We start from the raw sequence: 17141 nt of genomic DNA on the forward strand, positions 1-17141 counted from the left end.
TTTTGCTTTTTTAATTATTACGAAACCACATTAAATCACTTGCCACCATAGCAGGATTGATGGAACCATTAAAAAAACCCTTGCATTAAAAAGACACCACCGGTCCTAAAGGCTTCTCAGCCTCTTCCCTAAAAATGTATTATTTAACTTTTCTCCACACAGGAGGAGGTTGGACAGTCACTGCTCCCCAGTGGGAGACGCTTAAGTTGAAGCAGGAATTACAGAATGGCCGGAGGTGGTCACTTAAGTCACTGCCCCGGGCTGAATTTCACAGAATAGTTTGGGTTGGAAGGGACCTTAAAGATCATCTCATTACAACCCTCTGCCATGTGCAGGGATACCTTCCACCAGACCAGGCTCCTCAGAGCTCTGTCCAAACTGGCCTTTGACACTTCCAGGGCTGGGGCAACCACAGCTCCCCTGAGCAACCTGTTCTGGAAGGAGTTAGGCTTGACTTGCAAAGGTGCTGCTGCAGAAGAGCCAAGTTTGTTTGGTTTTTTGTTTGTGTTTTTGGTTTTTTTGTTTTTGTTGTTGTTGGGTTTTGTTTGTTTTTTTGTTTTGTTTGGGGTTTTTGTTTGTTTTTTAAATATTACTGTTTCCCTACAAAGGACAGCACGTCCATGCAGACAAACACAAGCACTGTGGATGCTTTACCCCGTGCAGAACTTTGAGGCCTAGACCAGCAGTAAAATACAGGTGGTAAGAAGCACCGTGGCATCAATGGCAGCCACAGCAGCTAAAAAGAGCAAGGCAAAGCTGCTGAGGTGCAAAAAAAAGCAGAAACTATGAGAAAGTAATGAAAAACAGAGTGAGAAGGTCTGAATACAAGCTCATGGACTGTGAAAAGTTTAAATGCACAAGCTCTTTGGTTACAGAAATGGCCACAGCAACTACTCAACCTGCTGTCCTAACAAGAGCCCCACTCTCTTTTAACATCTGAAATATTCAAAGAACTCAAAAAGCGTAACTATCCCCTGGACTATCCTCTCCAAAGGGGTCCAGTTCTTCAACTAACACAGAAGAAAGTTCAAAAACTACTTGAAAAACCAAACCAAAACAAATCCATCCCTTCTCCTCCCATTTCATGTCAGCACTGGAATCCAAACCAGACCCCAATCTCTAGAGCAACATCTTTTAGGGATGGTTATATAGGGTTTAACAAGTACAATTATTTACTACAGAAATAACTTACCTTTCAGGGTACATGATTCCAGAGGTAGAATACAATATACCTTTTTTTGAACTTTCTAGAGGAACTGTGGACACTTGATCTTTTGTTACAGTTGCAGACTTTTACATTAATTACAAATAAATACCATTATGCAGCCACATTACAGGGTAGATTTAATGGTATTAAAAAAAAATTCTTCATGTCAGTCCCAAGCCTCAATTTGGTCACCTGGGCTACACAAATAAGTATTAAAAGAATATTAAAGCCTCTTTGAAGAGTATCCATGAAACAAGGAGGTCAATGGGATATGGACATATAAAAACTTGATATTTGAGTGTTCAAGATTTTGACAAAGTTTCCAGCTAGACACTACATCCTTACTTGTGCAGGTTTCCCTCAAAAGCAGGGCTTAGATGTGAGCGGAAAAAAATGCAAGAAATGCTCAAAGAAAAAATGTCAAGTTTTTAATTTACAAGTTCCACAGAACACAGTGACAACGCTCTCCTACACAGCAATCATCCCTTCTAATTTGACACAACAACTTTTATTCAAATACAAACAGTAATGGGAGAATCAGGCAGGTTTTCCTTGGGACAGAAGTCTGGACCTTGTTGAGCTTCACAGTTTATCCACAGCCCTCCACGTTACTGTGAGCACTTCTGGTCAGAGGTATCCTTGTTGGGCAGTACAGGAGTGCTGGAAGAAAACCTCCCCACGTGGCGATGGTACACATACACTGTGTCTTATCCAGAGCTGTATGTTCTTGTGACATACAACTGTGCCAGTAATCCCCTCAAAGGGATATCCTGGGACTGGTCCCAGCACTGTGGCTTTACTCGGCCTTTTGTCTGACAGGAATTCTCTCAGTCAAGACAGAGACGTAGAGTTTGAGCCAAGCGTATGTGATGCCCAGAGCACAGTATACAGAGGTCAGCAACAGAGGGACAAAAGGGAAGTGCCATTTCCAGGGGGTCAGGGGAAATATAATTTCACAGAAGATTTCCAAAGGCACGAGTTGGATGAGGTAGATTGTTTCAAGCCAGTTAAGGAGAGGCTTCTCTCTCCTGTGAGAGGAATTAAAAAAGAGGTAGTGTTAAAATACAGGATGTTAACTAAAAATAACAATTCTGTTTTTCAGCTATCACTGGTGACCAGAGCAAAGAATATCTATTAGTTCACAACAAGGCTTTAAATAACAATTTAAAAAGTTTCAGAAAAAAAACCAAACAAACAACAAAAAACCCCAGCATGATAGCCAAGACTACAGCTAATTTCCTTATCACGTGCCTTTTACACCAAGTTCCAAGATGCCTTGGAATCTAAGGAGAAACCTTATCAGCTGCTGTATTTCACCTCACCTCCTTTCAGTGAACAACTGAACAGACCTTCACACACATGCTTGTTCCACCAAAGTTGTTCTATATCCAAAGAGGGGAAATGTCACACTTATTTTAACCTCTTCCCCCAAGCTTTCTGTAGGATGTAATGTCTAGCCAATCTCTCTGGCAAAGGACATTGGTGGTAGGGTTTTGACTGCAGGTAGCTTACAGGGAATTTCAAGTTCTGGCAGGAATTTGTTCGTTTTGGCAAGTTAGGAACAAGAAACTTGCAAAAGCCCCATCTCTAGACAAAAGCTAAGCTCCTACATAGCTTTTTAGTTAGAGCTCTTGAGACAGAATGATTGAATTCTTAAACACTAAGGGGGGAAAAAGCAGTCTTGCCCAAAAAAACCCCACCTACAAAAAACAGGTGCTTGAAGTACTGAACACATGTTTACAGCCCTTTTGACATCCCTCATTACAGCTTGGTTTTGCCCTAAAAAAAGTCTGGGAAACAGGGAAGTGGAGACTACAGGGGTTGTAAGGATAAGCAGTATCTTTGGTCAAGTAGGTAAGAGATCAATAGGCTGTAAAACTACACAGGATGATTTGGATAATTACATGTTCTGGCAGCCAAATGTTTGCAGCTTGGTTGACAAATCACAGCTTGTAATGTACGTTATTTATAACCTGTCCCTTCCACACATTAAAATACTACTACTGTAAAAAACCAGAGCAGAGTAAGATAAACAATCGCCAGATACCTCACTGTAGTAAGTGCTCCGAGACTGAATTAAATCCTCACAGGATACAGCATCACAACTCCATGCTTTAACAGGATATCAGGCAGGTGGGGATCTACAGCCTGCTGGGACTAACTGGGCAGCTGTCACAACTCAAACATAACCAGGATGTGCTGTAATAATCCTAACTAAAGCACTGCCTCCTGAGAACTGCTGCAGCAGCATCTTTTGACTAGTAACACTTCAACCTGATACTTCAGCATCGGTTTTCTGTGCTGTTTGCCCCCCTTAAGACAAGACTGTTTCCAGTGCCAGAAGAAATGTTGTTGTTCCTGGCATTGAGAATGAAGTTTCTTTAATTACCTGAATAGAGATTTCAATGAAGAGAAGCTATAAACAGTAAACAGCAGCATAAGCAGTATTTTAAGTGGAAGTTCTGAAAAGCAAAGAACATTATGGACTTTTAAAATTAATTATGAAAACTTTTTGCCATATGAATTGCACTATCTTTAAATCCTACTAGTCACGCTTGCATTGTTCAAATTTATTTTCTGCAGACCTACATGTTTTACTACTCAGGATACTAAAAATAAGCATAGATGTTTACTACAGCAAATGCCAAGCATTTGCAATACACTTACTTCAATTATCTATAAACATACTGAACACAATAATTATAATTACAACTTGTGATAGCACTGCAAATAACATTTCCCTATTCAAAAGAAATCACAAATCACTGGGAAGTGATTAAAGCAAAAATGACAGGCAAATCAACACTATTGAGCTCTACGTCACATACGAGATAAAAATTAACTAATAGAGAAAGCAGAGGAAGTTTCTTATTTCTGAAGGCAGCAGCTGTTACAAATAAGCAGCACTGTCAGACCAAAAGACTGAGTGCCTGGATCTGAACTCTCCCAGAAGGATGACAATCAATTCAGTGTTACAGTGTTGTCGTAACCACCATGGCCTGGAGTCTGAGAAAAGCAAACAGGCCCCTGATTAACTGAAAAGGTAGGAGGTGAACGAAGGAACAAACAGGTTTTGGTCACAAAGACACATCTGTCCCTACACGCACTGACTTAACTGATGCTACTACATGATTTTTTAATTTAAACACAGTACTGTCAACATAAGGAAGCAGTCAGCTGAAAAACAGCCTGCCAGGGCTGTAGTTTCAAATTGTCTTCATCAGTTTTGCCTGACATGGTTATGACAACAGGAGGTTTCTGGAACTGTGGCAGAGCAAGGGATAACAAATATTGACTGACAACTCCTCATCCCTATTTCAACTTGAGGCCTATTTCAACTATGGTCTTTCTACAGCTTTTTAACCCAATGATTCTTTTCACTAGTTGGAGAGTTTGCATTTATGGAAACAGGCTGACATACAGCCTCCTTGCAACTTTCAAGGTATTCTATAAATTAATCCAAACCCATTACCCGCATGACATCTCTGGAAAAAAAACCCAAAGTAGTAAGATGAAACCACAGAAAGAAGAACACTTTACCTGGTGGAGTGAACAACAATGGAAAAAGTGAGAAATGCCCTGTTGTTGTCAGAATCAAGTAGATGCCAGCATCCTTGGCTCTCTGAATAGACAACAAGCTAAAAAATGACAAAAATTTGTTATGCTTTTGTCTTTTAGTAAAGAAACTTAATTTCAGCAGAGCACTACACAATTCACAAGAGAGTGAAGAAAGGTCAAATAGCTTCATGGTACCACAGTCCCTCCAAACACTGGACCTGTGATGAAGTCTCCTACTTCCAAACTACATGGCCCCAGAAATAAAAATACAGGAGAAAAATTATCCAGGAAACCCTCCCCCAGAAAACCACACCCCCACTGAACAAAACTACTGGCAAGGCCTGACAGAACACAAGAGCTTAAACATCACTAAATCTCTGAGGGAGGAAAATACAGTTTGGAGCAATACTGGTCAGGCAGTTTATGAACTACAGCCTACTTCTACCCTAGGCAGGCATAAAGTTCTTTTGGTAGAAACTGCGTATTATTCTTGTCAAGCACAGTGCAGAAGATCCCTTTCCTCAGCTGGCTGCTGACCAATCTATCCAGCATTTTAGAACATGAACCACAGCACTCATCAAGGTTTGATCTGTGCCTGAAATTAATTCAAGTGCACTACACTGTTCCAGCTTAAGACATTCTATAAACACGTTCATCTTCTGAAATATACTGAAAACAAAGTGATCCCCTTGGAGGATTCCTTAACAAGTGGCTGCAGGTCCACTTTGGCCAACTACTGTGTACAAAACTCACTTACCTTAAAGGCAGAATAGCAAGGAGTATTGCTTTTTCATGCACGTGCCAGCCAAACATGAAGGAGCTCAGCGCACAAAGAACAAGGCACTGCAGAAAGCCTCTGGGCCCTTGAGGTTTAAACCAAAGACAGAAAACAGAGGGCTAGAAACAACAGGCAAAAACAGGACTTCAGTGAAAAGTTTGGCAATCCTGAACACAAGCCATCGTCCAAAGAGATTTTTCAATGTTAATACACCCCACTGCACCCAGGTTTGTGCTTGTGTGGCACAAGCATTACATAGCACTGGAGGAACCAGATCTATTTGGGTGTATGAGTAGACCCTGAAGGAATTCTGTTGAAATAACAGGAGGGGAAAGTAGACTGAAAGACCACAGCCAACTCCCTGTCATTTGCATGCAAGAACTGTCTTTCAATCTAAGTCACTAAATTAATTTTATCAAAGTCACCACATGATGGTGTTGAAACAAAGATTTCCCATTAAAGGCTAGTTACTCATTAAAGTGAAAAGAACTGTGTATTTGGGTAATTCCTTACTGAACCTCTCATTCTGTGCTTGCCATGTGAAGAACACTACATTTACCTGTGGCTCATGCTGTTAGGAACACTGTAAGCTGCTCAAACAGCTCCATCAGAAACTCCACCCATGTCAACCACCTTCTACCACAAAAGGTTACTTCTAGCTCAGCACACAGACTGGTTTTGATCCAAGTTTGCTTTTAACACTCTTTTAACCATTGACAGGGACCATAAATATAAGTTCATATTCGAAGAAAGTTTTATTGTGTATCAAGAAAGATATTAAGTCCAAATTTATTCTAATAACTGGCTTTATTATTTTTTTTAAAGAAAACATATTTGAAGTGTACACTAATCAATTAAAACCTAATAGGGACAAAACATATGAAGTTTCAAAAAATATTAGTTGTTCTTACCAATATAGCTAAGAAAGTACAGATTAATGTTGCCAGTGGAGTCACTGAAGGGAGGACAGTGTGCTGAAATTCTTGAACCAGCCCTCCTGTCATGGAGGCTTTAGGGATTTTTGTGTGATCAAGAAAATTGCACTTTAAACCTAAAAACAAAACATAAAGAAGCACAAACTGAGAAGTGTCAATAAAGAAAATGAAGTAGCTGAACTAAGTACATGGACAAGTCTTTTCTTTTTTTAAAAGATAGCAAAGGGAAGTGATTGATCTCTGACCTACTGCTGAGAACTTACACATTACATTATGTGGACAATCAGATGATTTATAGCAATCTGAAAACGTAATTTACTACATGCATTTCAAAATGGGGCAGACTAAAATCCAGAGAGCTCTATCAGCAAATGGCACCAAGCAGCAAGACCAGCATACTGACCAAGAATTGTTAGTGCTTTATCCATGGCATTGTACAAAGCCCAGAAGTTTGGGGCCCAATAGGCATGGCAGAGGCCTCGCTTGAAAGGAAAAAGCCGTGAAATGACTTGAGGCAGCTGGCCCTACAGAAAACAGAAGAAGGAAACGACCTCTTTAGACAAGACATGGTATTTTTATAAGGCAATTTTTTAACAGGTCTGGGGAATAACGTGAAAAAGGGGTTATTACCAATACTAGGAAGGGTCCCAAGGAAAGAGCAGAAACAAGACAGACAATCAGTCCCAGAAGAGTTACATGAAGAAAGCTGAAACTTCTCCACTTCAGGGATCCATCTACAAGAAACAAATGGATTACGAAAATAGTTACTGTGGGAAGTGGAAAAGGAGACAAAGCATTCCACACTGACAGGGAATTGATAGCACCTATTTTAGAAGGGGCACACAGCCTTTTATGGCAATACATTCAGTTGCTTCCTTCAACAGTCAGCTGGCATTTATCTTTTTCCACACTGTAGAATGCAGGAGCTTCAATCTTTTGCTGTTTTTCAAATTTACCTTCCCTGTTCACATGAGGAGTATCAGGCATGTTTTAGTGCTAAAAAGTGGAGAGAAACTCAAAGAAGGACTTTGAAATGGCTTCTGATGCTATCATAACAGTTCTTATGGCCTCCAATGCCACCTGCAGTTTGCTCATGCTCGTTCTTCTTAACAAAGAACTTAACAAAGGACTCAAAGTAACAGGAATTGTACAGAAACAAATGTATTTCAAAGATCTTGCAAGATCCTGTCAATTCTGCTGTCAAGGAGAATTTTTGTTTGACACACAGCCATTTTGTTCCAATTGCATCTGCATATCTTGAGTGTTCCCCTAGTTGCACTGATTACCCAATCCCCAAAAGCCAGTGAGGAAAACCCCATCTTACCTGCATTATTTGCAGTAAAACAATAGGATCGTAACAAATAAATGCCATATGCTGGGGCCACGTACAAGTAGATGTGTTTGAAATGCAGAAGAACAGCAAAAAGAAGAGCGCCCTCCAAATACCTTTTCTAAAAGAAAAACAAAACCCAAGCTCTTTTTCCTGTACTCTGTACTAACTCTTAATGGTCCCCTGTTGTACTCCTACGGCGATGGGACAGTTATTACAGGCATTAAAATAAAAAAAAAAGTATTTACTTAAAATTACAAACTCAGTAGTATTATGCACAAAAGGTATGGAGAAGGAAACTATTGTGTCACACCATACTTGGACAACTGGGACAGGCCTCCCTTCCCCACAGCTTCAGAAGTATGTTTTCTAAGGACTGGTGATTTGGAAGAGGATGGCAAGAAATGATGCCACATTGCTTAGCTGTAATACAGAATTTAGTTTTCTCAGTGGGAATTGCAATGCTGCAGCATTAGCAAGCAATTATGGTGAGTTTCAAGCTTTCCTCCTCCCTCCGAAACTCAACGAATAATTAGACATCCAGCTTTGCACACCTCAACATCAAGCCACTACCACTGCCTTCAACATGGGCAGCTCAATGAAGTGAATTAATGCACCTAAACACATATGGCAACAAATAGATGAGAGTCACTTGAGTTTACCTGACACAGACGAGCAACAGAAAGCAGCATCAGCCCAAACAGAAAGCCATTGTACTGGAAGTGAATATCTGAACTTGAGTCAAGAAAGGAATAAAGCAAGGTTTCTTTATTATTCTGTTTTCTGGGGAAGACTCAAAGTTCTGAACAATAAATTCAAATTAAAATGGAATTTAAATCAAGAAAGCAATCTTAAATTCACACCACGCTGAATTATTATTTAACATTAACTGTTAGTACTCTTAGACACAAAATCTACTAATGCTAGCACATTACCTTGATGAAATGAAACACAACAATCTACATATGTATTATGCAACTTATATAAGACAAACCAAAAACAGGTTAAATCTCCACTTAAATTTTTAAGCACTCGTGTTACCAAACAAGTTATATTTCTTAAAAAAGGAACCTATGCAACAGTTGGAGAAAATGTTGAGAAGAGATTTAATTGGTGAAATAGATAACAGTTGATGGGTAAGCTCTGGGTAATGAACATGTGTTAGAATAACAAATTAAAAGTTTAGGGCTTGGCTCTGGAGGAGGAAGTTAACAAAACCTGGAAGATAATTTATTTTTGAGAACTGAACATCAGGAATGCAGAATTTATAAACCACAGACATGTTACATATCCCAGAGATGTCCTATCTGAGAAAAAGATAATAAAAAGACTGAAAATGTGAACTAATTAGCATGAGAAGCAAGAAATCAATAACAATAGAAGATAGAACACTAATTAATAAAGAGAACTACGTAACTTGTAAGCCAGTGAACATTAATTCCTTTGTTTGCTGAAGTGTATAAATAGTCAAAACTTTTGATAACTGATATACACGTTTTGCGGAGCTATCCCCACATACCTCTACACTGAATAAAGTGATGTCAACTTTTTAACCTAACAAAGTGGTCAATTTCTCAGTTTCTGGTGACAGTTCCTGGCAACCAGAACAGGAGCAGGTTGCCCAGAGCAGCTGTGGATTCCTCATCCCTGGAAGTGTTCCAGGTCAGGTTGGATGACGTTTTGAGCAACCTGGTCTAGTGGAAGGTGTCCTTTCCCGTGGCACGGGTGTTGAAACTAGATGATCTTTAAGGTCCTTTCCAACCCAACTCAACTCTACGATTCGATTCTGTGATATCTTCCTTTAGAAAGCCTCCCTAATTCCCATATAACATTAGCCAACTGAATACAGTCTGAACTTAAAAAGCTTTTTAAGATTTTCCTTGCCATGGGACAAACTTGGAATCACACCCAGAAAATAGAGCCTGTCTGCTAATACTTCTGTAGGCAGGTGGAGGAGGAGCACCCAACAGGAACAGACACATTGCTGCCAGACTGGTTGGTTCTCCTGCAGTTCTGGCAAATCAGACGAAGAATGGACTAATTTTCATTTTGCCAAATAAGAATTCTAATAAAAACATGAAGTTATTTAACTAACCTCAGAAACAAAATCAGTAGCGTTATTTGCTGTGATAGCAATATGAATTGGTACCACACACTGTAACAGATTGTTAAACCAACAAAATAGCACAAACAGTCCATAATGGTCTGAAAGGATACGATCCACAATTAACAACCCAAAATTCCACAAGAGCAGAACAGCAAGAATAAATGCTGGTTTTTCCAGGATATCCTTTGCAGCTCGTTTTCCATTTATGCATCTGCAGCATCTGAACAAAGGCAGAAGAAACAGAAGTTTTAATTCAAACAGACAACAAAAGCATTATTGGTTTAAAGAGCTGAAAGGTGCACTTAATCTGAAGTTAGCCCTTTTATTAGGATGGAAGACGATGATAAAATCCTTGCTAAATTCATCAAGGGCAGTGTCATCACAGGGTCATGAATAAAGTTTAGTAAAAGAAGGATTTTCAATTTCAAAGCCGTAGTGTGTTCCACATACCAAAGCTGATGTTAACTAACTTAGCCTCAGGTTTAAGTCCTGCATTCACTAAGTGTAAAGCTGTCACAGCCTGCTTGCCATCATGGATGAGCAATGTATTGCTACATCTGGAGACAACATACCAAGTTGTATTTAAGGTTGGACATTAACTTCTTCCATCCCCCCTCCCTCAATATTATGAGTTATCTCTGTTGGTTAAAAATCCTATTACTTCTCTGCGTGAAGCAATATGGTTCATATTATTTTTGAAGGCAAGGTTAGGTCAGATTAAAAAGTTACAGATGATTTGTGTTGAAATACTATTGTAGAGCCATTTTAAGAAAGCCAGCTCATATATGGAATCATGAAATGGTTTGAGTTGGAAGGGACCTTTCAAGGTCATGTAGTCCATACCCCTGCCATGGGCAGGGACACCTTCCACTAGACCAGGTTGCTTAAAGCCCTATCCAACCTGGCCTTGAATTTTTCCAGGCATGGGACATCTATCACCTCTCTTAGCAAAATGACCCCATGCAGACACCAGCCCTGAGCCTTCAGCCCCACATTCATATATCTGTGAGCCAAAACAACAAAAAGAAAAAAAAGTCACAACGCAAAGCTAGCTCATTTCAAATAAAGTAAATAAAAGGGCTTAGGCAGTGCTCCAGTCAGAGAATTTTCTACCTGGATTTTGACTGACAGATTAAAACTAGGGAAGACTGTTACAGCCAAATCATTAAGGTAGACAACATAGTTCTCAAAACATCCTCCACTCTACTCTTTAGGTATTAGATAAATACTTCTTTACAAAGTCAGGGCACACTGAAAGTACCCAATCCTATTATTTTTCTATTAGACTTGGAATAATCAGCTTATCATCAAAAATACCAAAAACACTGGAGCAACTTTGCATATTTGATACTTTGTGACAAATTTCCTTTATGCTTCTACTCTAGAAGAACAGAGTAGTAAGAAAAATAACAAGAAAAAAGCCTATTCTGAGCACACAAGTTGTCCTGCAAGTCCTACAAAATGAACCCAGTGACAGAAACAAAACCAACTATAACACATGGAACAGTAGCTAATGTCTGACTGCGTGCAAATCTACCACATGTACAGAAACTGCATCTCCCAGAACAAAACATTAGATTGTGTTTAGCACTGTATTCCAAATTTCTCCTCGAATAGGTTAAAGCTACTTCGGCATTTCCATGCATTTACAAGCTCAGTCGTACAGTTATTTGTTGTGGTACATATAAAAGACTACCCACTGTCCCTAAAATTAGAACGTTAAGACTTACTCATGAACTCCATATATGAAGAGGATATCTGTAAAAATGACAGAAAGCCTTTGGAAGAAAATGGTTGCATGACTGGTGTAATTCAGGTTTTCGATAACCAACATCTGCGGGTCGAAGTACTTGGCCACGTGCGAGAGCGCGTATTCAAACCAGGCAAAAAACGGTGGATAATCCAGGGTCCATTCCGAAGTTGCCTAACGACAAAAGAAGATTAAATAGTTTAAGACAACCCATGCTGTTTGCAGTCCTTCAGCTGATGCGTTTTATCTCAGTAGCCTCTATTTAACAGAAACTACTCCACAGTGAGTAGCCAGCTCTGTGGTGCTGAGCATGATTTAAGTTGTTCTTTTGCAGTACTGGTAGAGAGACAGGACATCTCCTGATTAGTAGGAAAAGATTAAACAGCATTTTATGTATCTGCACCTAACCAATACATAACTGTCTGTTCTTTATAAATCAACTTACAGTAATAGGGCCAATATTAAAAAATCTCAGTAAAACAGACCACAGCGAATATCGGTCTACATTGGAGCAAGTACCAACACACTCAGCCTTGCTACAGTCTCAAAATAACTCATTCATAAGTCTTAACTCTCGTATGATCTTATCAAGACCAAATGGCATTATGTGATCTTTTCCTATAAGGACAGCTGTTATGCTCTGAACAGTCCTTGGCTGTGGGAATAGGAGAGGAAGAAGGAGAAACAGAGCAGGTTGGGATGAGGTACAGTTTTCAGTGTGCATGTTCCCAAATGCTTATCTCATGCTGATAAAAGGCATCCTATCCTCTGGCACTGGGATCGTGCTGGCATCACAGAAATGTGGTTTACAATACTGGATCAGCCTTACGAAGTTCTGACCTGCACAAATTGTTTACTCCTGGATACACAGGTCCCAGATGCTTAAGTGGAGGAGTACTAAAGTCTGTGATTTGTATCCCTATACTCCAGAAGATACTATAAGATAGATTAAAACCCAATTATATAGGCTGAGTCTATCACAAACTTAAAGTTGATTCATCTAGACAAAAATCAATGCACACTACTAGTACATGAGCAAAGGCGAGCAGCAATTTAAGACTACCATGCAACTTGTTCCTGTACTACACAGCCTTTCTAATAACCCACACGCCTTAACTGCTCTTGCCATTCTGCCTTCTTAAATACTTGCAGCTTCCCAAAAGAACTCTCATTGTTTTAAACTAACGCTACACAGGGCCAACAAATTGTGACTGGTATGTTTTTGTCCCACTGCATGACACCCACCAACCACCTCTTCCAGCATTCACAAAGTCTGACATACCCAATGTGCCTATAATTCATACACAGCTAAAAAACCCCAAACATACTTACCTCGTAGTACCACTGAGAGAGGGGTAAGTTGTGGGTGATGGCAAGCCAGTTCCTATGTACTTCAAAATCTGTGGAATAACTACAGAAGGGGTATATGAAATGTCACATACATGCACTTAAAGGAGAAACATTTCAGAGTACCTCACCATAGGCAGGTAAAAAGGAAGTCTCTACTGATGAGCTCTAGGGTACAACTGCGGTCAAGTAACTGAAACAGCAGCAAAGATGCTGCATGAACTTTATGCCAAGGATATACGAGAGAATCCTTGAACGTGTTGGGTTGGAAGGGACCTTAAAGATCACCTAGTTCCAACTCCCCTGCCATGGGCAGGGAACCGTCCACTAGACCAGATTGCTCAAAGCCCCATCCAGCCCGGTCTTGAACACTTCCAGGGATAGGGCAGCCGCAGCAGCTCTGGGCAACCTGTGCCAGTGCCTCGCCATCCTCACAGGGAAGCATATTTTCTTGACATCTAACCTAAATCTCTCTTCTTTTAGTTTAAAATCGTTCCTCCTTGTCCTATCACTATCTGACCGTGTAAAAAGTCACTCATATAGCTGGCTAAAGGGCAAGAACTATTTATAGCTTGGCCTTTTTAGACAATTAAAGCGAAATTACAGGTTTTAACTGACTTTTTATGCCAATTTGGTTGTTGTTTGTTTTTTTTTCCCACGGTAAAAAAACTTTTAAAATTATGAAGTGGTAACGCTCCAGCACATTAAACAACCTGAACCTTAAAACTAACGCGAACAGCCAGCCGGGAGGGGCTGGAAGGGCTCCCAAAGACAAAAGCAAAGCTGTGCCACGCCGCAGAGGCGGCGCCGCCCCGCTCCCCTCACCAACCCGGGGAACACACGGGGACGGCGGCCCCACGCCGCCCGCGGCCACCGCCCCCAGGGGTTCGGGGCAGCCCAGCGCCACCCGCTCCCGCCTCGTGCCCAGGGCCGCTCCTTACTACGCGGGGATCAGGAGGCACTTGAGGAAGGACACGCCGAGCGCCAGCGCGCGGAACCAGCCGCGGCCGCCCGCCGCCATGGCGCGCGAGCCCCCAGCCCTGCGCATGCGCCGCGCCCGCCTCCTCGGTTTGAAGCGCGCGCCCGCCCCGCCCATCCGCCCGCAGCGGCGTCGGGAGCGCCACTACGCATGCGCGGGGAGCGCTCCGCGTGTGGCTGTCATGGGCACGGACTGAAATAGGGGAAATTCGGGTTGGATGTTGGGGAGTGGTTTATCTGCGTGAGCGTAGTGAGGCATTGGCACAGGTTGCCCTGAGAAGCTGTAGATGCCCCATCCCTGGCAGTACTCAAGGCCACGTTGGATGGGACTCTGAGTAACCTACTCTTAACGGAAGGTGTCCCTGCCCATGGCAGGGGGGCTGGAACGGGATGATCTTTAAGGTCCCTTCCAATCCTTAACGCTCTGATTCATTCTGTGATGTGGGGTTGAGTGGTTGTTGAGAGGTCTTACCTGTTTAGCTTAAAGAGTTTTAAATAAAACCAAGTCACTTAAGAGCTCTAATAGTGTGTGATTTAGCATGCTGCTTGCCTGCCTTTACTTAGCATGAGCAGCTGGATTTGCTGAAGTCTTAGGCTGAACTTTCACCTGGATATGCTTTTGGCTGGAACAAAGTTAATTTTCTTCTTAGTAATTGGTACAGTGCTGTGTTTTGAATTTATTATGAAAATACCATTGATAACACGGTGATTTTTAATTGCTGCTAAGTAGTGCTTACTCAAAATCAAGGATTTTTCAGATTCCCATGCTCTGCCAGCAAGCAGGTGCACAAGAAGTACAAACCAGAAGACAGGGAGGCTGCAGCCATCAGCAGAAGCTCCAACTTGTCAAAAGCAGTTAATGTCCTGCCTATATGAACACAGAAAAAGAATCCAATAAGGTGTTAGAAGGCCCCAGACCAAAAATCACTGTTGGACCAAGAAGCACGTGAATAATGAGCATGTAGAATAAACCCTTATTCTCAGAGATAAAAAGCTCAGGGATTTCTTTGTTTGGGGTCCCTTTGTGGAGGCACGCAGCTTGAGCTGACCTGCTGCTGTACTCCATTAACATTTATAAGTCCAGCACTGAGACTGCTACAGGAAACCCAGGGTTGAGCCTGAAGAAGGAGAAAGCTTGCCAGACAGTGAGTGTGTGTGTGGGTGAGGAGTCGAAAGGGGCACCAGCTGGGGCTCACTGGAGCCACCCACTGTGAAGGGACTCTGGCCCTTGCTGTTAAAGTTCTCAGGTGGTGTGTGTGCAACTCCTTGAGCGGTGTGAGAATGCTCAGGCAGTGGCTTTCCTCTAACATGGGTGATGTGGGACTGGGTGGGTGTGGGACCTGCAGTGGGGCTGGGTAGTTGACTCTGAATGTTGTGGGGTTGATTGGCTGTGGGACCACTTACAGAGTTGGACACTGTTGGGCCTGGGTGATGTGAGGCCACCCAACCTTCACTAGGCTGAAGCTGCTTCCAATTACACCAGCTTACCTCTGCTCCAGGGAGGTGCCATTTCAAACCAGTGTTGTTGGTGTCCGAGTCAGCTTCCAGGTACAAAGCATTCTTTCGGAGGAAAAAGCTCAATTTTTAATACCTTCCTCCCAGCCTGCAGGGTAGATGCATACAAGGCTGATGCCTTCTCGCTTCCTTACAGAAAACCTTCATGAATTTAGGAGTAGGACCTTGTAGGAGCTGCATGGAATTACAAAGATAATATCTTCAACTTGTATTTTCCTGTACAGCAGCAATATATTATGGTTTGCTCAAACTCAGGGACTAGAGACTAATCCAAAAGCATTAGGGTTTAAAAAGGGTTTTCACTGGAAAAACAAATTCTCTGTTTATAAACGTTTGAAACATAAATGAGCTAATGCTTTTAAAATGGTTTTGATTATTTCTGAAGGCTTGTTCATCCAATTTTTCTACAACTGCATTAATTTTTGGGGAGCTTCCTACAATTCTCAGCCACGGAGAGGTCGAGGTAAGCATTGCAATGATGCACTACATAAAATCATTAGAGAAAGGAAAAGCTACCGATTCAGCAAACTTCACTGCATGCTTTTTTCTCAAGAAATATATGTCAGGCAGAGCATCTCAGGCTTCATTCACATTTTATTTACTGTTTTCTAAAATACACATTAGTAACAGTTCACAAAAGAGTTACAGGCAGAGAAATACAGTCAGATTTTTAATGTGATAGCCCTCAGGCTCTCTATAAAAGTGGACAGAAAGAAAGACCAACTTCTGGCACTTTTCAAATACTACTGATTCCAAAGCATGGCTTTTAGTGAACTGGGGCCCAAATTCTGATCAATGGGAAAATCCTACAGTTAGGAATTAGAGCAAGAAAATAGTGAGGGGAATGCAAAGAGAAGGAGGAGAAACGGAATTATTAGATACAGCCCTCCCCTATAGCTCCTTTTTTTTTCCTGAATTCATATGGAAGGCATTCCTTGTGTTATTCCTAAGTGAATCTGAGACCCTGATCTGGATATTTATGCTTCGTCCCGCCCTTCTTGAACAGAATATCTGTATGACTGCCTGTACTAATTCACATACAAGACTTTTACTGTGAGGGCCACACATTAGCACTGCTTGTACCCTGCGTGTTTGTGTCCATCAATGTGTGGATGCAGAATGGCACTTAAATATTTCAAAATGTATTGAAATTCTGAGCAGTGACACCAAATTCAAAGGGATGGGGTGAAAATAAAACTCCCCAAAGGAATCTTCTTCATAACTTCTCCATTTATCTGTGAAGTGTCAGAAGATCCTAGATTTACTTTTCTCAGTATGTTCCTTCCATGGCTGAAGGCAGTATTTATCACTCTCATCAACCTTACAAATGGACTCCACCAGCCTCTCCTAGAGTGGGAATAAATCCGATTGATTGCAGGTATTTACTGCAAGTGAACTCAAGCAGCAGTTAATACGCAACAACCCAGCTATAATATGGTAAGTACAGCAGTGCAAATGTTTGGTGATTTGAAGTACATGCAATTTGAAGCAAAGCTGCCTGCTCCTGAGAAGTTACTAGCATAACTCTTGGCATATTTAAGGTGCATAATAGGAGATTAAAACTGGAAAGGACCAGTGAATCATTCTAATTATAGCCTCTTGCAGCAAAATTTTTGTCTCTATTGTTATCTTGCTG

General features: G+C 41.3%; 1 protein-coding gene across 2 annotated transcripts; it reads right to left on the bottom strand.

The window, feature by feature from the left end:
- Window positions 1-1613: 1613 nt before the first annotated feature.
- Window positions 1614-14041, bottom strand: ALG8 (ALG8 alpha-1,3-glucosyltransferase). Of its 2 annotated transcripts, XM_018071450.2 has the most exons (13): window positions 13954-14041; window positions 12998-13076; window positions 11646-11839; window positions 10026-10135; window positions 8471-8538; window positions 7803-7929; window positions 7109-7212; window positions 6882-7002; window positions 6455-6594; window positions 5523-5662; window positions 4748-4845; window positions 3597-3669; window positions 1614-2235 (listed from the first exon to the last, which is right to left on the bottom strand). In XM_018071450.2, exons 1-13 carry the CDS (start codon window positions 14031-14033, stop codon window positions 2004-2006), a joined length of 1566 nt encoding a protein of 521 aa, XP_017926939.2. In that variant the 5' UTR covers window positions 14034-14041; the 3' UTR covers window positions 1614-2003. The 2 variants fall into 2 exon arrangements, with proteins under 2 accessions (XP_017926939.2, XP_029816824.1); XM_029960964.1 differs by lacking the exons at window positions 1614-2235; window positions 3597-3669 and adding an exon at window positions 3684-4471.
- Between the last annotated feature and the right edge of the window lie 3100 nt (window positions 14042-17141).

The sequence above is a fragment of the Manacus vitellinus genome, unplaced genomic scaffold (genome assembly GCF_001715985.3).
Source record: "Manacus vitellinus isolate BGI_N305 unplaced genomic scaffold, ASM171598v3 scaffold_2_pilon, whole genome shotgun sequence".
Lineage (NCBI taxonomy): Eukaryota > Metazoa > Chordata > Aves > Passeriformes > Pipridae > Manacus > Manacus vitellinus.